The 22170-nt window shown below is 39.2% G+C and overlaps 1 protein-coding gene across 3 annotated transcripts in view; it reads right to left on the reverse strand.

Moving 5' to 3' along the window:
• Positions 1 to 3299: 3299 nt before the first annotated feature.
• Positions 3300 to 22170, reverse strand: part of LOC143898024 (membralin) — a 50443-nt gene continuing 31572 nt past the window's right edge. For all 3 annotated transcript variants that reach the window (XM_077407041.1, XM_077407043.1, XM_077407042.1), the window contains 3 exons: positions 11332 to 11431; positions 7115 to 7502; positions 3300 to 6148 (listed from right to left, as the gene is read on the reverse strand). In XM_077407041.1, the coding sequence (XP_077263167.1) occupies positions 5970 to 6148; positions 7115 to 7502; positions 11332 to 11431 (667 nt within the window). In that variant the 3' untranslated portion in view covers positions 3300 to 5969. The remainder of the gene's footprint in view (positions 6149 to 7114; positions 7503 to 11331; positions 11432 to 22170) is intronic.

Raw genomic sequence — 22170 nt, forward strand, 5'->3', positions numbered from 1 at the left:
AACCATGACAATTTAATGACACATTAGAAGTAAGAAGAATACCGATACTCGTTGCGTGTACCATATGCAGCATACATATACCTGAGAAGACTCGGAAAGCCATTAGCTAATTAATGAGATATCCTCCGGCGATGCTCGGCTTAAAGTCCGGAAAACACGTACCTAATGCTCCTCGAAACTGTGCAGCCGACTTTCGAGCACCAATGAAAAAAAGACGCAGAACAAAGATACTTTTTTTTACATTATGCTTCCAAATGAAATGAAGATACAAACTCATAAAGAAATGAATATGGCTGAATATCATCATTCATCCTAGCAGCTAGCTCAAACTACCTATTTAAAATATATAATGACAAATTTACATCTATAGTTAAAATTGTTAGAAAGGCATCGACCTATCAAGCATCTTATCATAGTATCTTATTATTTCTTTGCCACTCGCATTTGCATTGCTTATTCAAAAATAATATAATTATCGTATATCTTGTGCATGCGCTTACGAGATTCGATATATCAAAGAACGCGGACTCGGTGTTATCGAGCGACGCGTCGCGCCGCGCCGAAGCGTGGAAAGGAAACAACGCCCCAAATATAAAGACCCAAGAAAAGGTCAACTAACGATAAGATTTAGCGATTCATTTTTATAACGAATTTATATTTCTATACAGTTATCATAACTTTAATATTCGTTTTTATACTTGAAAATCAAATTCTAAAAAAAATCACGTAAACATTTTTAAATATCATTTTAAATCATTTCCATACTTTTATGACTTTATGTGATTTAATATGAATCTTAACTGATTTTTTTTTTTTTTTTTTTTGCATTATTTTAAGCAAAATAAAAATTCAAATGTAAGATATACAAATGTATAGAAAATATATGTATGGAAAATATAAAATATATAAAATGTAAAATACAAAAACAACTGCAATAGCAATTGTTTTTGAAAATCAGTTTTAAATTAAAGGAAAAAATGTCTTTATCGCGAAGTCTTGTTAAACAGAGAAAAAAACGGATTTGATCTGATTTATAAAACTTGGCAATATCTCATAAAAATCAATAGATCGCTGGCATCTCGTATTTTTATGTGCCACCGTGAGTTTTTTCATTATGGCTCGGAGCATGGTAACGCGTTTCCAAGAATTAAGTTTTTAATTGCGTCAGGAAGAAGATTTAATTTCAGGTACGCCGTGGAACTTGAAGTGGCTTCGTATTAAGATACCTTGTTTTAGCGCGTAGCGAAGTAAAGCTAAAAAACGGCTTAACTCTTAGGAAGAGCCGAATGAACGAGCGAGCGGACAAGGTAGGTATTCTCACGAAAGACAAGCCACGATGCCGCGACACCACGTGCTTGACGGTCCTGCGAGCGACAGTCCATTGTTTCGCGGATAAGCCGTTTTTATTAAAGCGGATGATTATTTCGACGTTGAGCATCGTTGCTGGACAGGACGAAAGCATCGATCGATGCCTCTGCCATTATCATTACTACCATCTTGGCCGTTTTCACGTTTTACATCCGATCAAGCAACAAAGTTACGACATCTTTATTATCTTATTCCTGATATCTTTATTCCTGCAGCATTATATATTTGACTTATTGTCAAATGTTTGCGAGTAATTTAACATTGAGTACACATCGCGCAGAAAAATCTCCATATAAAATTTAGTCGAGGACAAATATTTGTTATTTATTTCCTATTGAATTTTAATTTACTATTCTAAAAAATATCGGTTATCAATTAGAATTAATCAAAAAGCACGTTTGTGAATTTTCGTCAGTTAATTAAGAATATCCTCTAGATCAATTTCTTCAAAAAAAAAACGCTCTAAGAACGAAGCTGCTAATGCACGATTCGTTGAAGTGCGTTTCTCGCGACCATCGTCGATATGATTCCGATAGGAAACCTATCTAGTGGTGAGCAAAGTGGCCGAAGATGAGAGAAAGAAAGAAAGGGCAGAGGGACAATTCCGAAAAAACAAAATGACAAGAGAGAATGAGATGGAAGTGAAAAAAAATAAGACGTGGACGGAGAGAGGGAAAAGAGAAACACGGAACGATCCGTGTAGGTTCGTCCATGTAGGGACAGAAGGCAGCCCTGCGGGCAGCCAATCAAATAAAGTAGTCCGAGGTTGCTTTGCCGGATGCAAATTTAGCCCCTGTGGGCTTTCTGTTTCCATCCTCCTCCTCCTCCTCCTCCTCCTCCTCTTCCCGCTGTCGTTCTGCAACTGCTGAGCTGAGACTCTATACGAGTTTCCGGGACATATGGAAGTGGCTCTGTAGCCGTTCACCGATACACAACCCACTATACCCTCCTACTTCTCCTTCGCGTCTCACCCTTTCGTCAGATTATTCATTCTGACCCTTTCCAATCCCGATCGTCGAAGAATCGCTATCACAAGGAATACGTGGAATCAGTTGCGCCTTTATATGCAACGATCAAATCTTTTTGTGACACTATAAGAAAAAAATGCACATAATTAGTTATATATAATTTATTTGCTTCATGTTCATATACGATGAGAATACAGATTTACGTTTCGAATTACTTTCCATTAGAAAAGAGATAATCACACAACGCGCGATACAATAACAATAAATTCCATGACAAAGAAGATAATCCTCGAGATAATCTCTTGATAATTGCTAAAGAAAATGCTATGTATATATATATTCGCGACAAAATTACACATCTTTGAAATATTAAGCTCAAATGGTACCAATGCGGCGTGTCGCGACGTGCTCCATACCTATATATACCATACAACGGAACAGTGATACAACGGAACGGAGGAGGATTCGAGCGACGAATCGGATCGCGATGCGACTCACTCCTATAATTATGTCTTAATGAAAATAAATCGCTACATTTGTAGGAGCACCATGTCTCTTTGGGCATTTCCACGAATCACCCGTACCTCCAACCTTTGCCCACGCAGTTCGTCTTCCCCTCCACCTTCTCTCTCTCTCTCTCTCTTTCTCTTTCCATTCTATCGTGTTATCTTCGTACTCCACGCCACCTGTTTGATTCCTTCAAAGGGATACCAGTGTCTATTTGTCTATTTCGGTTTGTCCCGTCCTTCCCCGCCAATCCCATCCACACGACTTGGACGGAATCCAACACAGTTCTCCCTATCCACCGCACATCCTCTGCCTTACGTTCCAAGTTGAACAATCAATTTCAATTTCGCGAGAATCGCTTTTAAATCTCGAATTTGCCGTGGTGTTCGAAGCAACGCGATAGTATAGGGATGGGACGAGTTAAATGCTGAATCGATAATAAATCAAGACGAAACATAGAATAAGATCTCTGCATTTATTTATAATCTAATAATAACAGCAGCAATAGTAGCACAATAGGGATAATAGTAACAATATCTAATAATATATATACAACCAAAAGAAATAAAATATATAAATAATAAAAAAAAAATTTTTTACAGAAGCGCTCGTCTACAAATGTGACTCGGGAGACAACAAACAAAACGATAATCGGAGCTTTTACAGTTGATATTCTTAAATAATCTTCTCTTTTCGAGCTTCTTTGTATCTCTTAACTGAGCACATTCGTATAATTTGCGCAATTGTTTCTTACGTTTCGTTATTATGTCATTCGTCGGAATATCGCTTAGCTCAGCATCAATATCATTTATAGTTTCATTGTTCCTAACGTCGGTCTCCAATGAGTGTGCTAGCTCGTCTCGTTTTCCTTTGCACGAATCGTTTCAATATTTCACACATGTCCCAGTCCACGTAATAAAAAAAAAACATGCCATTTCACTTGCCAATGATACATAGTATATATCACTAAATGACAAATCTCCGGAACGGATAAATTATATCACTGTAAACTTACATTATAACGATTATCGTTAATCCTAAGTAACAACGCATCAAGGTGGAGAATGCGGCACCGGCGATTCCGTCAGAAGCGGTTTCTTTCGCGATTTATATGTTTCCGATCTTTCTCATTTTCTTTATCTTTATCTTTATTTATATTAATAGCACGCAACGTTTTGTCATTCCAGCAAACGGGAATTGCAACTCAAGCTTAATTAAACCCGTGTTAAACTGATTGGTTAATTATAAAATAATAAGTTAGAAATATCCGTGGAATGAACGAAACATTCGAAAAAATCCCAGATCCCAAATACGCTATATCATAAAGAATAAGGGGGAAAAAGGACATGTGAAAGATATACTATCGATTTTACTCGTTTTATCTCGCTACATCCTTATATATAGCATTGTCGTCCGAATAATTTGCTACTAAGCACAAGACAAGATTAGCTACATATGAATTTATACCAAAAAAATATTCTTACCCAGTCAAACAAATGTTTACATCATTACAAGAGTATTCGGTAATTTCAAAATGTTCATTAGTCAAAACTCGATTGCATGTTTATTCCATACCTGCGTGCTCTATCAAGGCAGAGTCTAATCGAACGAACACAATCGAGCATCGAAAAATATTATTAAGAAAAAAGAGAAAACACACCAATTGATCGCATAATGATCTTCATGCATGTACGATTTTACTTATCGTAGTTATGTCCGTTGATCTAACATTATTGATATAATTAATACATTTATCATGACATAAACCGAAGAAATCGCTTTATAATATTCTCTAATGACGCGATCTTTTTGTTCGATACTTAATTGTTTTAAAAAATTTACTTGCGAAAGTACTTGTTAGCTACTATCTCATCTCTATTTCGGTAGGTCGTAATGTATATGTAGAGCAAACAAAAAAGGGAATCGCAAAGAATATTCAGAGGCATTCCAATTGTGCTGAAAAACTGCAATCTTAGCGGTCTCGCCGACAAATGCTTCCCTAACATTTTCAAAAGACGAAGAGTGCAGAGACAAGTGCGAAGAACAGTTCAACGTTTAACTATCTCGCTGTAAGAATTTGTACATAAAATTATTCGTCAAAAATTTTGGCGCATTCCAATCAATCTCAATGTAAATATAATTTCCAGTAATCTCAATTCTAAATATAATTTCTTGTAATCTTTTACTATAGTCTTTCGAAGTTCGATAAAAGTAATAATTGTAAATGTTTCTTATTTCAACCATGTTAAAAATTTTATAGTCACCAAATGAATGAGACAGAACAAATACGAAGAATAATTAAATAGAAACATATATATGTGCGTGTGTGTATACATATATATATGGAAGAAAAATGTCAGAAATTATTCATCACTTCATGCAATAAGAGAAATATATTTATAAAGTGAACAAATTACAAATCAACAAGAATCTTTAGACTACTCGCAAATGTGCATTTCAATCGGAAGATAATATTTATCGTAATATATTTTGCACTCGTGTTTAACGTATCTTTCAACAAATAAGTACAAAAACTCTTGTATCTTGTATCATTAAATATAAAATATATGGAATATTAGATACATAAAAAAATTACACGTATTACGTTACAAAAAATCATTATATAATTCACGTACAACCGCGATAAATTAAAAACTGAGTTAAAAACATAGTGTTTTATCATTTCTGAAATTACTATCTGAATTCATACAGGTAACTTTGCTATTGTACTTTGACTTGTAATGAATCTAACATGGAAACGTGTAACTGCATAAAATAAAATCCGATCGAACCCTGATATTGCCATATATTACTGCCATAGAAAATGTATTTCTATAATTACATCACTGTAAAAATCTTTGCCTCTTCGTCCATTATTTCTGATTTCGAAGCGTGATATTTATGACATTTTCAAAGAATCGGTTTCTAAGTTTATCCTGATTGAAATTAAACATTGAACACGTATCTTGTCCATTCTCTTACATAAAGAGACCATATTACTTTATAGTTAAGTTCCCTTGACAAAATAACTGCGCCGATTTTCTGCGAAAGGAAATCGACGGAAGCAGTCATGTGGAAATGATACACTCTGTGCTCTGACTGTCACGCACTTGGCACGATTCAAGTCTAATGTTTCTTGTCTTCGACAGACACTTCCTTGCGTACCACTTCGGCAGACTCGATGACCTCGAATCCTTCGGAGGACGAAATATCGGTGAAGGAACTCGTAGATCCAGGCGCTGAGGGCACTGCTTCCGTTTTCGCAACGGAAGCCGATGTGGCGAGCACTGCCGTGTCTTCCGACACTGCGATTTAACACGCAACATTGTTTTTTATTATATATCGCCACATGAAGAAATATCATACTTTGAAGATAATACGATTTAGAAGTTTTAGATGGCAAATATCCGTAATAAAAGTCGGTGTGGTATAAAGAGCGCGCATCAACTGTAAGTCAAACCGCAGCTGTAAATAAATAAACTGGTTCCCGACGCTCGCGGTAACGCTCGCGCGCGTGTTAAAACGATTATCGATTATCCGAGCCACGAACGCGAAACGAGAGGTGAAATTAAAAGCCCAGAAAAATAATCAGTGCTAGTTGGATCGTTCGAATTGAAACACGATAGCGCGGTATCGCGTGCCAAACTATGTAGGCGCTCCAAAGCGACGAGTGTCAGTGACACAGGATCTACAAAGTGCTCATTCAAAACTCTAAACCGATGAAACGCGCGCGTGATTTCGCGAACCGGCACGCGGAATGCGTAATCACGGAATTATTGACGATTACAACACGGTTATACGATATCTCAAAAATTACTCAATATTTTTCTGGTATCGTTGAAGCCCCAAGAGGATCATTTTTCGGCTGTTGGCTTGTCGTTCCAACAAAGTTTTTTTTTCGTCGTTCTCAATAATGTGTAAATCTTAATATGTTTCATAAAATTAAACTCGCGAAAGCGCAAGTGTCAGAGAGGAAAAAGTTTTTTCCTATTGTATAAAGTTGTATAAAAGTTGAAATAGCTATACGTATATACATATATCTATATCTATGTATATAATTAAATGTGCCATTTTTTAATTTGTTTCTCTACATTTATAGAAAAAGTATGTTGAGTGTCGAAATTTGATCAAATATACTGCAATATCAAATATCCGATATGGTACGCGTTTAATTCTTTCAAGACACTAGGAAATAAAATTTTACTTGATCTAGCCGGTGACTCAATGAGAAATAACGCAAACGTAAGATAAAAATATTAAAATTGACTTACCTCGAACAGAATTGTCTCGACGGTCAGCCGCCATTGTCGCGGATGTTTGCTCATTATCCGCATTCGCATGTTGTTCCTCCGCATTGCTAGGTTCGAAGTCAAGCTGAGAAAGCTCAGTAATGTAGTTTTGCTGTGTCTGTTCCGTCGTCGGAGGTGTCGACGGATTCGAACTCGACGAAGATGAAGGCAAAGGCGCCGCTGACGGCGACGGCGACGGCGTTGGCGAAGGTGACGGCGACGACCCCGGACCCGGGGTGGCCGGGGCCGTACTGGGCGTTGCTGGTTGCGCTTGAGGCATAGCATGATTACGAAACAGGAGCTGCTGAAGCTGCGCCTGCTGCAGAATTACTGGTAGCTCATAGTGATGAAAGAAGTATAGCATTGAGTGCTGAAACAAAAAAAAAGAATGACATCTATAACATGCATGGCATTTTGTCTCTCTGTCGCTATATATAATATAGAATATCTCGCTGTGTAAGAATTCGCCACACCCCCTGCATCCGTGTGTCGGACACCGTTGGAGAAACCGAAAACAAAAATTCACCTGGCGAGCTGTATCTCCCGGCACACGTGGCTCTATGCATTCGTTTATTCCATGTATGTGAGCCGTGTGTGCCGCTTGCGCCTAGCAAATTTATATGGAAATTCGCCAAATTCGTTCTACATCAGCGCTCTCTTTCGCCGCAATCGCTTCGAACCTTGTCTCCGCCGATCGGTATCGATCGTGATACGTGCATCGTGATAACGACGACTGCACACACAACAACGCAGCTTCTCTTCACACGTACCGCGCGGAACCAAATCCTCTATTCCTAAATTGCAAAATCCTACTACTTTATTAGGTAATTTAGGAACGTCTCCTGATTAAACCAAGCACGCGAGCTGCGCGCAGTTGGAATTATTTATAGAATCGAGACGTGACAAACTGTGTCAACGAGAACCATCCAATCGCATTTATTTTGACGTTCCCTCTTTTCAAGATTGAAAAATCTAAAATGAACAAATAACACGGAGGTAGAGGGGCAGAAGCTACAGAGGTAGGAGTGAAGGTGGCGAGCGGATGAGCGAGAAGAAAAACCCTGGATATGGAAAATAGATATCTCGGGTCCGGGCACCTGTCGACGACGCGGAGAAAATGGTATTCTCGGTGATTCGTCGGCAAGAGCGGAACGATTCCGCACCGTTTGAGAAAAAGAAGACTGGGGGGAAGATTGGTGAAGAGCGGGAAGTGGATCCCAAGGTGGATGGGGAAAGAATGACGGGGAGCGGAGTGTAGGAACGGTTGCGGGAACGGGAACGGGAGCGGGTATATCGAGTTTTCGTTTGGTGGATAATCAACGCCAATGACACCGATATCGAATCGGTGTATAATGACGCCGCGGGGCTAATCGGCTGAACTCTGACCTACAGCAACAGCCGGCGCCGGCGAGAGCTTTGCCATCCGGGAATCAAAACGATTCTCGGCCGACGTGCCCCCGCCGGGCTTTTCGAATTTTGCCGCTGCACGGTATTCGTGAACTCGTTGCCAGGAAATAATTGTCGCTCGTTAAACGGTCGATCATGTTAACGAACCTGTAACTCGCTTGTCGAGCAAAGACCGTCATCATCGACGTAGGCTTAAGCCGCGGTCTATTTACAAAGCATACTTATATTCGATCATATTCTCAAATGTGCCGACATACTATTTTTACCTAGGCGCTTTTGAAAAATCACTACACCACACATACGTTTGATAATATTCTATATAGTAAAAAAATTATTGAAAATTATTGAAAATAAAATTATATAATTAAATAAAGTTATAATGTACAAAAACAACAATAACAGATAATTGTTGTCGTAATACTGACACTGAATTTTAAATTTTAACAGATATATAATCTGAAAAATCATGGATTATATCGTGGAATACATTCTGAAATAATTATCAATTTGTTTTATAACGATAAAAATAATTTCGAGAAAAATATGCAATTTTTGATACACTATATTTCATGTAGAATTTTATCAAAATTATCGCGCTTCGACAAATCTTCTTTACATTAGGCTACTTTTTAGACTAATTTTCAAAATAATTGACAATAAATATGTTCAACAATTGAATGGCGAATACGACATAGTAATGTAATCTTTTTCCCCAGCGCGTAATGATGCAGTATCGTGATGCATTTACACCTTTTATCGAGTGAATTAACCACTCCATTAAACTTTAATGGTATTCAGTTTTTACGCGTGAAATGTACACAGTACATATCGAATGTAGTTATTAACGTAGCGGCTATCTATCGTAACGCCGTTATAATAATACCCGTTAATACGGCCATCGCGATCATCTAATTATAAGTTATTGCGTTATCAAAGTACGCTCTCCAATCAGATTACCCATCGTATTATTGGCATAGCAGGCAAATTTGTTTCTAAAATTCCGGCGGCTTATAGCAAATGTTCTATTACGATCGATCGTTTGTCGTAACTCGATAGATATACTTGACTTATTATGCAGAGAGAACGCACAATTATAACCGATGACTCGTCAACGTTGGACATGATGACGCGAAATGCAAAGAGCGAAAAAATCTCAAGTATATATAAATTTTGTCGCAAACAATGCGATACTGATGACTGATGACAAATAAGGGCAGTAACAATCCACTTTATAGTAGATATAAAAGACAATAGTAGCGCGCGGCTTAATAAATAAAAATAATCCTAAAGTTGCAAATGAGTAAGTTTTAAGGTCAAGAGCATTAACGTATACATATTATTCCTAATGGAACAGCCAATGGGAAATGACAGTATCTCACGGTTACTTAACGGACTGTGTTCTTAATGGAAGAAACGGGATACGCCCTTCTCGATGAGAGAACGAGATTCCCGCATTAAAGTATCCTTACGCGCATTTGTATATGGAAAGTGGAAACCAAGAAGCCGCATTAAATTATTTCTATCGATCGAGCTGTCAGGAGCATTGTCCCGGTTGCGTTTACGTAAGTTTGAGCGATAGCGGCTTTAGGCTATCCAGTCAAGCGACCACGGTCGTGGCACGGCTCGTTCTTCGTCCTGCTACCGTTGCTGTCAATCGCAAGACTCCCAACGGTAGCCGACGAGATCGCATGCAAAATATGCTCCCATTCTCCCTCATCTATCTCGACGCGATTCCTAAAAGCGGAAGTAGCCCAGTGAAATGACACGAAATTTGTCGATCTTGAGGAAATAATACTGACTGGGCTGAAACTTTGTAAACAAGCTTGTTTTAGGGTACTATTCAACATATTAAAAGTCCCCACGTGTAGACGCTACGTTGCGGGCAGGGGAGGGTCCAAAATAAATTTATGTTTTTAACATTAATTAACGCAATATAGAAACAATGAAAAAGATTAATGTTGCATCAGGCGTACATTTATTTTATCGAAACCACACTGGACAATAAATATAACCTGTATCTCTGATATTCTCCGGTATTCTCTCTTTAATGCTTCAATTCAAATGTGATTTATATTCGAAAGCGCAGCACTATAAAATTTGATTTTTTTTGTCCGCTGCAGATTTTAATTCACTCTTACTTCCCAATGCACGAAACTTATATATAGTCGCTAATTTAAACAGATTATTCAGAAGTGAATATAGCGTTCATCAATGATCGTTCATCAATCTAAAGGTCAAATATCGTCTAATTAACGTAATGTAGAATGCCTATATTACTGTCCGGAAAGATAGACAAAGAGTACCCATGACACAATTTTTCAACAGTTCAATTGTCGCATGAGTTTCTTGCTAAACTTAGCCCGACCATATCGACTAAAGTATTCGCAAGTAGGTCACGGAATATTCGTGATCAATGTCCGTTTCAATGCAAAAGAGCAATTTTTCTTGGGAAAACTTTTCTATTTTCTCGTAGGAGTTTCTTTTCTTTTATTATTTTTGTTTTTTAACGCGAAGACGATTGATTCACGATCCGACGGCGCGCCACGCTTTAATCCCAAAATACACCGCACAAATACTTGTGCCTCTTACCAAGTACTCGAGTTCGCACACTTTCACCAAGCAATTTATTCCCAACCGCATCATTCTTCCTTGATCATACTTTGCGGGACCGTATCAAGGGTAAATTTCTCAAATTTAAATAGAGACTTAATAAAAGGATCTTATATCCGCCGTCTATCACTGTGACGTTTAATGAAATAACAAAGATCGATGAACGACAACGAAATACTCACCTGTATAAAAAGCCAAGATGTGACCAGCGCCAAACTGCTGTACTGTCCATTAAATCGATAATGATAGGCGTAAAAAGAGAAGTGATACAGGTAGAAAAATCTGAAACAGAAACGACATGTATATACGGCTTAGACAGCTCAGAAATGAGAAAAGAGCACTTATACCTAGAAATTAGTACGAAATAAAAATACGAGCTTTTGTAATACCGCCGAGACAAATAATAATCGTTATTACGAATGCACATCGCAACGATATATGAATAAATAGCGAATTAAAGCGCCGCACGTACATACGTAAAATCACGGAATGCAGCGAGATTTATCCCGTTGATGTACGCGATAATCTCTAAAATCCGTAACAACATCAAGCCACTTAACAGGTTACATAACGTAACGATATACATGGCACGTTCCCACCCCGTGGCAACAATATGGACGAACTATCGATCAGATCGTATCGAGTTTCAGCCTATTGAAATATCGAGGGTGACGCGGCGCGTTGCGCGGCTAGCGGCTTTGCGCCGTTATTACGCCCGAAAAAAATATCGTATAGGTAACGCAATATACGTTACCGAACTATAGTGACACGCACAATTCTCATAAAAAGTCAAGTAAAAAGTATCGAAAAGTATTGGAACAATTCTTCGACCGGCATGCAAGCACAAGTATATCGTATTATGAGTAACTGAATAAAAGCTGAATTGGTATAACTTGGAGGTTTTAGAACTATAGGAATTAAATATCTTCAATTTATGTTCGCAGAATCCACGGACAAAATGAAGCTAATATCTAGACCTTCTTTTTAAGGATTTCTAATTAATGTAATTAAACAATTCTACACAGTTCAATTTAAACTCAAAAACTTCTCGTCAATTTCATATTCCTAAAAATGAATTGTATAAACATCTCTCTCATCACGTTGAGAATTAATTCACTTTTACGGTTCTACGATTAATAAAATGTCAAAATGCGATCTCTTAATCTTCACTTTTGTTACGCTATTTTCTAAATCGCTTTTCAGTCACGAAGCGAAAAGATGCTTTCTTCGTAATCATCGTTCTACATATTATTCGGACCAAACTAGCCCCGATTATTAAATCTGATTATGACCATCAGCGATTATTTTAAAAGTTAAAAAATATGGAATTTAAACTAAAAAATTCTCAATTTTGGCATAATTTTGTCACGGTTAAAATTATATACACGAATAACGTAATCTTTTTCACTATATATTTTAAATAATTATATAAAAAAAAGCGCTAGCGCCTACTTTTTATTGCAATTCTCCGTTGATGAACGACGTTTGGATGATGAAGGGAGGGGTTGTAATCAAGTGATTTTTACGAGGAGCTGTTACGGGGTCGCCAATATTTACGGATCAGGGCGAGGTTGAGGCAACGCCACCACCCTTAACCGAAGAAAGAAAAGCGATCAGCAGGGGTGTGGTGGAGGATGATAGAAAAAGAAGTCCAGGTTTGTAGGTATATCCCTTCGACGAGTACGACGAGTACGACGACTAATTTTCTAGAGTATATGACGAACCTTTAGTGTCTCAATTAACCCTTATATTGGTTACGTGTACCATAAATTATTGTTACATATTGTCATACTGAATAATATTTTACACTTAATAAAACATTTTCGCGATAAAAATACATATTATTTTGTAAACACTGTCAGAGAGATTATAATAGAATTATAATAATAATACATGTAAATAAATACATATAGTACACACAATATGTAAATTAAATTAAATTTATAATAGCACACAAAAACTTCTAACGACGTTACAAAAAAATTAGAAAAAAATTAAAAAATAATAGCAATGGTAATAGAACGTATAATAATAATAATTAAGAAGACAGTTATACAAATATGCTGCATGCGTCGATATCGCGAAATCTGGAAAAAAAACCGCCAAGATTTATATGTATGTGGTATATATATATATATACCACATGTATATATATATACAAAAATATTAGATATAATATGCACTTAGAAATTGAGGATCTTCTTCTATTCCTAAGTTACGACAAAATCATTTGTCCTTAAATAACACGTACGAAATGCATTTGTCAGTTCGAAATCTTATGACGTGTAAATTTATGTACGACGGGCGTTGGTTCGTAAACGTTTTGCATTACGTTTTACGACGCTGCCAGTCGTAAAGCGCAGTTTAGGCGGCTGGTGCATCCTATTTTCGTTCGCGACGACACAATCCCGGACAAACATCCAATAAATCCAACCATGTTTTGTTAAGATCAGAAAAGGCCAACAAAATATCGCTATGGTTAAAGCGATGTGTTGATATCGCTTTTTAATTGGTTATTGACATAAAGTAGAATGTTGTTAAAAACATGCATTTAAGTAAAATATTCATTGTATTCTCTAATGTGTAATGTCGACAAGTTATATTTTTACACTATAATACGGCGGAATACTGATCAGGGCAGTTCATCTAACTCAATAATGAAAAACTTATAATTAATTAAAAATCTATAATTTCTAATATAAACAGAAATAATACGATAAAAATACTATTCGAAATACAATCGCGTGAGTCTAATAAATGTGGCGCGCTTGCATAAGAGAGAAAGATGATTTTAATATCCAAAATGCTGAAAAGAATCGCGACGAAATAAAAGGTGGAACGAATGAAGGTTGGCAGAGGGATGAGAAAAAATGCGCCACCGAAATCCCACGTTACGTATTCCGGGGACATAAGCTCTAAAGTGTCCCACGCTCAGGGAACCGCAACCATCCGACGACGATTCATACGTCTTTTCTGGAAAAAGGGGTGGGCAAAGAAGGAGCTGGAGACTCTCCAAACGCATTCTGAATTCATTGAATAGTGCTACCCCACCGAAGAATGGCAGGGGTTACTTTCGGACTTGAAACGGACTCTGAACAAGTCCCAAGCCGCCCGACCCGCGCCCGATGCAACCGAGAAACTTTTCATGCCGCGTAATGCTCAAACCATAGTTCCATTAATGTCGGAAATCGCTATCGAGAATGCATTAATAATTATCATTCGATTACAATGCGATTAATCAAGTTAGTAGCGCAAAATCGCTTTATCGACTAATTGCATGTGTTTACTATAACGATGTATCAACGCTTGCCGCGTTATTTACTTTGTTAAGCGTAGGATTCCCACTGCCGAGTGCTAATAGGAAATGTCTATCACATAAAAGTGTAAATTATATCTTCAAAACGTTTAATTTTAATACGTACATCAAAAAAATGTTTTTGCATGTCTGTTTCTTCGTCAAAAAAAAAGCCTAGTATATAAGATGTAACGTGGAAAAGAAGAAACACTTATCCCCGAAAATTTACGTCATCGCTCGGAATGGTCATGAATTTATGATATTATAGGTCTTTTACGTACGTACGTACGTACGAAAGAATATTCACTAGGCCCACTAGGGCATACTTTTCTTATCCTCGCCTTTGACCGGATGCAGTTCGTAACAATCAGTTTCGGCATAGGTGTGACAGATTTACAATATAATAAGATTTACAATACGAAAGGTAGAATTCAAAAGAAGCATCGTAAAATAAATCCAATAAATATATTATATTTCAAGAAGCCCTGTGAGTATTCTTTTATTTTGGAAACAGAATGAATAAATAAGTAAACTATATATTATAGTTAATTATATATGTATAACAGAATTAAAATAAAATGCCGCACAATCATAATTATAATAACCAACCAAGAATTAAATCATTCTTATCAATCTTATCCGAATTCTAATAAATTCCGTTCATAATAATACAAAATAAGTTGTTGTAGGTAAGCCATATTCTTAAAACTGTTTTAACTTAAAGCTGCAGTTTGTAAATTATATTTACAAACCTACCAGCTACCACTACCAGATCAATACTATTATCTTTAGTACACAGATCGTTTCGATGAAAAGATTAAAAAGTAATCGTATTATATTTGATTAGCACATGCGGCGCGCATCCGATCACGAGAGTAAAACTGTACGCTTGTCTAAGAACGTGCTCGTGTTTTCTTTCGGAAAACGGTATCTTTCGAAAATCGCTTACTTTCACACAAGTGAATGAACGAGGAAGAGCGAAACGAAAGAAAAGGAAGAGTAGAAAGATTCCGCGGCGATGTTCCAGCGAACAGAAGAGGGTCGCGCTTTAACGGCGGTGGCACAGGGTGGAAACAGGAAGACGGAGAGGGTGTAGCAGTCTCCATAACTGTACGGTCCACTCGGCTAACGTAAGTATATTGTCAATCAATCCATGGTATAAAAGCAATCTGAGCTTCGGACGACGGGGTGGCGGGTTCCCGCGGGGCGTAGAACCAAGGGACTAAGGTGAAGCGATGGAAGAGAGGTGAGTGCAAACAATCCCCCACGCGTTCGTTTCGAAGAAAAGGAAAGAGGATGACGAGGAGGGAAGGAAGAAGAAAGGAAGGAAGGAAGGAAGGAAGGAAGGAAGGAACAAGTCCTTTCCTCTGGCCACTCGAAAGACCCTATCCAACAAGTAGGATGAAACGAAACTCGCAGCGCCCCAGTATCAGTCTCGTACACATATATGTACACACATGCGTCTGTGTACGCGCGTATATCTATATGTATACAGGATGCCTCAGAAGTTATACGCCATAAATAAATACATTAGATATTGTACCGTCATACGAGCAAATTTTCACGATGAATGTTAACAATTACGGGGATTAATAATTTCAAACAATTCTCTGCTAAGAGAAACTTATGACAAATTAAAAATGTCTGAGAGAAAAGAGTGAGTGATTCCTGAGCGATCCTGTATAATGTACAGGTTTACGCTATAGTGCAAGCGAGTCTGTATGCATGTGTACGTGTGCGGTCAACCCGGCGTGACCGGGCGGATGTGGCCGATGCGCGATGGTAGGATATATCCGAAGAAGCTGGTAGAGGGTCCTATATAGCGTTCTCAAGGCGACGCGGTGTTCTGTTCACGGGGAAGCCCCGAGTGCTGAGAAAATATATCGGTCTGACCGCCAAGAGACGACGACGACGACGACGACGACGACGACAACGTCGCTGTCGTCCGATCGCGGATTGATAGATCTTTCGAAGAATCTTCCTAAAAGTTGGAAAAAGCAAGATACTGATATAAAAACACGAAAGAGACTTTTGGCAGAGTTTATCTATTTTAAACGGAAATATGTCATTAAAAATATTAAAATCTTTGTTATTAATTATATTGAAAAAATCTCATAAAAAAATGTAGCAATAATCTAATTTCAAACTAACTTTTGAAAACCGAGTAAACGACCTCGCGCGTTCCTATATTTAAGAAAATCGCAGAGCGATTCTGCCAGTCCTATAAACGAATTTACAGTTTATCGATCCTCGAGTGTACATCGGGAAAACACCAGTAAATGAACACAGCCTTTATCTTGGTCAAGACAGCGGGGGTGGTCGTGCACCGGTAAATAAGGTTACGCCCCCATTGTGGTCCGATGGGAGACCGCCGCGTCGCGTCGCGTCGCGTCGCATCGCATCGGTCCCGTTGTGTCCCGGGACGGCAGGACTAGCGGAAAATGAAATAATATCGATGTAAACACATGGGATCGTACGGACGAACGCCAAAGAGGTCGTACGTAAATAGGTAAGAGAGTTTACGGCTATAATACAGAAGGGAGAAAGAAGAGGGACATCGAAGGATAAGGAAGACAGAGGGTGGAAAGGAAACGTCGTGGGACACCACCATGTGGCGAATATCCCCCGAGAACCGCAGATTGTCGATATAACAAATCTGGATAATGTATTTACAAAATCCCATGTTCGATCCTTCTCACATCGAACATCGAACGGACCATGAGGAAATGATCAAAGTAACGTATCGAACAAATTGAGCTTGCAGATATTTGGTTAAATACTGGCGGCTGTTACCTTATTTGGTCATCCTCGACGAGCTCGCGCGTAGCTAGTTGTTCAGAGAACAAAAAATTGTTACGCATCCCGGATTACTTGGATCAAAAATCATGGGAGACAGTCCATTCAATTTTCAAACGACCGAGAACTCATGAAAATTCTAACGCGAAAGGGAGCCGTCTTAACGACACACGGAGAGCGCAGGCATATATTGTTCGGTCAGCATTGTCACGATATTCTCCCTCACGCATCCACGCGGCATTATACAACGTACGATAATCCCGCACTTTGCGGAATAAGCAACGATTTTCGAGTCCTATTCTATATCATTGCGGCACGGAGAGAAATGTGTGTATAAGCAGCATAACGCGGCGGACGCGATAGGCTGCATTAAAGGGCGGATAAACCTGCCAGGCATACAATAACGCGCGCGCGCACGCGGGCTTTGGAGATCTCCTCTCAATGCCATTCTCGCTCTTCTTTTTCGTCCGCAGGTGGAATCGCATGATTAACGATCCTCAACGACGCCTTACTCGGCCGGCTCACTCGGAAGGGGATCATTTTATCACGCTCAGCGGATTTCGCCGACCGGGAGTACGTATTTTCGCAATTCTCGCGTAGGAAGCACTCGGCTAGGAATTCAATCAGCAATTGTTGAAAAAGCCCGAGTCCATACTACGACTAATATAAATACTAGTAGAGAGAATTCTGTTTCCTAACATACAGTATCTATAATATCAAGCTCCAACGTTAGAGAGATTTTGCTTCTTTTATTCGTAATTTACGTGTTTCCTTACGTGTACCTCGTGACTAAACGTCTTCTTCCGATAAGATTCCTGCACTATCGAACTAGGCGTCAGAAACCCGCGAACATCTCGACGTGGTCATCGGAGTTACGACCAGTTACAACATCCAAAACTTTCTCGAGATTATTTACGATCGTCGACGGACCATTCGTGTCCCCGCGGAGTGCGTTGATTACATGGATATGAACTCGTGACTGGCCGGTAAAGCAAATTTCGAAAAGTCGTCGAAAGGTCGCGCCAATCCCGATAACCGGACTAGATATCGTTAATATTTCATCTCGCACCGGCGAGAAACTTGACGGAAATACGTTCGCTACTAACGATACCGATTTTCGTGCTTCCTGGCGGTGCGGCGTCACGTGGACACGTGGCTCGTAACAACTCATAATCCGCGAGCTGTATTTGCCACGTGAGTATACTCGGCGAGATCTACATTTGTAACTGCGCTCACTTTGTCGGTCCTCCTTTCGAGAAATACTCCACGATTAAACTATTAACTACCGCGAGTTAGAATACCTTTACCTGACTGCCCGCCTAAGGGGATAACGAACATAGTTTCCTTTATATGAGTTCCATTTGCTTTCACGGGTCAGTTAGTGTATAAAATATATAATTAGTATTAGATGATAGATATATATATAACGTTACAGAATTTTTCGCGCTGATCTTTTCACGCGATTATTTGACAATTGATCGCGTTAACAAAGTTGCAGGTTGCAAAATCGAAGAAAAAATTAGCGTTAGGTCGGACAGAATACAAGCTTGTAATAAACATTGAAGGACGCGCTAATCGTCTCGAAACGTTATTTAATCATCTTTAAACTTTTGTGCTATTCAATTAACGAGAGTGTACGGCTTTGTAGCTGCTATAATTATATCGAATGTAAAATATTGCACATACCGCGCTGTTTTGCAATTTCATAAACACTGTACAGCTTTGAATCGAAAAGATCACTCGAATTACGAATTACTGATGAGAAATGTAAACCAGTCGCCTTCCATCCGCGGGGAAATGAGTATTAATGTCGAAGCTTGACTGCGAATTGACCTCGCGTTTCGCTCGGATCGACTACGTCGCGACCGAATAAAGAGAGAATTGCTTATTTTCCTTCCACAGTGGCGGCGGAACGATAAAATGAGTCTTTTAGGTGCCATAGTGGCCACTTTGCGGCGCGGGCGGCCACTATATGTGGCTGAATTAGAGTTTAAGAGATCGCTGGCTATTGGCAGGCAGCTCGTGTAAGCCACGGATGGTCTCGCGTAGGTCCTCGGACCTACACGAGACCGCGCGTTCTTTTCAACTATTATAAGGTAAAGGTACCAATACCCGCGGGACATGTACCTATATCCGGGCTCCACCTTTATTATTATAAGTATAACGCGAATTAAAATCAAAGATAAAAGTATTTTTTCTTGTAGTTTGAAACTTTAGTTATAATATCCAAACGTTTATTTCCATAAATTTATATTTTTTTAAAGGTATCCAGACACAGATACGTGTGTCCAGGTATTGTTACATTTCCTACGCTTAAGTGTCCGGGTATTGGTACCTTTACCTTAACAATACTTTGACGTTCCTTTCACGTTTCCGTTCAGAAATGTTCATTAAAAATGAACATTTCCGAAAATAAAAGTACTGCGAGGAAGGGGAAAACGTAAAATTTATATCATATACATTTTATCCGCATTTAATCTGCGATCTTCGCGTGTCGTCGGTGCGCAAAACAATGAAATAATATTGGTTAAGTTTCAGCGACGTTAAAAGAATACTTAACAGTCTCTTAGACGTGGCGCGCTATATGTTATTGCCCGCACAGATAGGCGTCAATCGCGCGCTTGTATCCAGATTGAAATGAAAAGAGCCGATCGACGGGTGGCCGATGGAGTGACACGAATGGTGCATTACCTCGCACCCCCCGAAGCACTTTCTCCAAGGACTCCTATTGCGCACGAAATCGATATGCTATTCCTCGGAAAAAAAAGATCGTCTTTTACTTGAAACGGTTATTGCAAACGAAAAGCTCACATATGCTATAATTAATATATGTATAATTGCTACAAGTCGTTATAAAAGTTACGCGACGTGATGTAAATCTTAATTTAATAAACATTGAAAAATATAGATATGTATCTTTCTTATTAATTATCACCGTCGACCCAAATTCGAATAATTGACGAACGGCAGTATTACTACATAAAATAAGGTACAGACATGTAGCTGCCGATCAAAGAAGCAATGATATTATCGAGTGCAAAAATGGATAAACATTAGGAAGCGAAAAAGAAGCACCGCGCGCGATCTCTCCTCCGCCTAGTTACCGCTGGCGCTGCGCGAGTTATTTTTAGGATAGATGAGTAGAGGAATAGAGAGTCGGCGATAGCAATGGCGAGAGCGACGACGGCGATGACGATGGCGGTGGCGGTGGCGGCGACGACGGCGACGGCGACGGCGACGGCTACGGCTTTCGTCGCGACGCGATACCACTCCACTAATTAGGCATTAGCGCAACAAACAACCCCGAGGTACCGTGTACCCTGCCTGAGCTCCGCCGTTGCCCCGCTACCGCCCTGCCGCCCTGCCGCCCTGTTTCCCTTAGCCACCTCTAGAAACCACCCCGATCTCCTGGACGGAATGCTCAAGTTACAAATTAACTTGTAGAGATCATCCGTTTCCACCTCGTGCGGTTCCACGAACCCGTCCCCGTCCACGGAAATTCAAATGCCGAGATGCAGAAGAAGGAAAAAAGTGAAACAAATGGAAAAAATTCCCTTTCTACCCTGACAACGTTTGAACCGTCGCGGTCGAAATCCACAGATGCTCGGATTACAAATAAACTTTGTATTAGAGTGATTTCGAAACTAACACAAGCCTTGTTATCTCGTAGCTCAAATAAAATCCAAAGCTGCATGATAATAATTTTTGACTTTGTGAAGAAAAGAAAATTCAATTCGGCATTCTCCGATGACCATAAGTTACAATTATCACGATTCCTATATCACCTGTATCACCAAACTAAATCGTTAAAATAACGCAACATGTTTGGAAAAGGATAAAGATAAAAGAGGAAGCTATAGCATTTTTTCCCACAAGCGGAAGCATTAGCGGAAACTATTCGCCCCGTAAACGTTAAATCGGCTAGATGGAGATACAGCGAATTTTCTCGCCTGGAATCTCACAACCGTTGGCGCGAGCATTTCTTTCGCGTCCTTTATTTTCGTTTCTCGTTTTTCTTCGTTACGCGAACCAAAGGAAGCACTCGTTAAGAAGTATCGAGCTAGGAAGGTCGGCCTCTCCCCGCGAAATGACGAATCAGCGAGGCGTCTCGATTACGTAAGAAATCGGGAAAGTAACGAGGTCTCGACGATACACTCTGATCCCATGGTAACGCCGCCCAATAGACATCCTCGTACGCTTCGTAGCTCGAGGCGTTTCGAATCGTCGCAAAGAGGAGAGGAAAAGCGGGCTGAAGCGTCGCGTCAGCGTCGCGGCAGCGAGCCGAATGTTACCAATTATGAGGAATCACGCCTGATCGATTTCAGGATGTGAAATCACGCTGTACGGCTCTTGCTACATCTTGTTAAGGGTCTGAAATTGAACGTCGCGAGAAACACGAAAGACAGAGAACAAAGAGATAAGACGCGGAGACGATATCGGGGACAGATTCGTCATGTTCTCTAATCTTATTAAGTTTGATTTTACACATTCTAGAAAACAATCCGTCACAGTTCCGTCGTCAATTTAAAAACATCTTGTCGTCAAATAAATAATTCTGGAAAGAAATCAAATATATCTATACATACAACCTTAATATCAGCTCTCTTTCATTTTTTATTAGACTGAATTTTTAAATCTGCACGCGATATTACACGCGATATACAATTAAAGTTTCGCAATTTAACTCTATCTCTCGGTCTAACTAATATAATAAAAGTTTAATACAAAAAAATTTACTCCAAGAAAAACTACGTACAAATTTCCAAAGTCGAGTTCGGATTTGTCGGTAGCTTTAGAAGTTATCGCCGAAACAAGCAAGTAGATCATGGAAAGTCGAGAATAACCCTTCGAGAAGAGTCACGAAAGGCAAGAGTAAATGAAGTCCCTTTAAAGTTCGAGTCCTGCTGTCAAGGAGTAAGAAATTCGTACT

The sequence above is a fragment of the Temnothorax americanus genome, unplaced genomic scaffold (genome assembly GCF_048541705.1).
Source record: "Temnothorax americanus isolate GAGA-0224 unplaced genomic scaffold, ASM4854170v1 Scaffold22, whole genome shotgun sequence".
Classification (NCBI taxonomy): domain Eukaryota; kingdom Metazoa; phylum Arthropoda; class Insecta; order Hymenoptera; family Formicidae; genus Temnothorax; species Temnothorax americanus.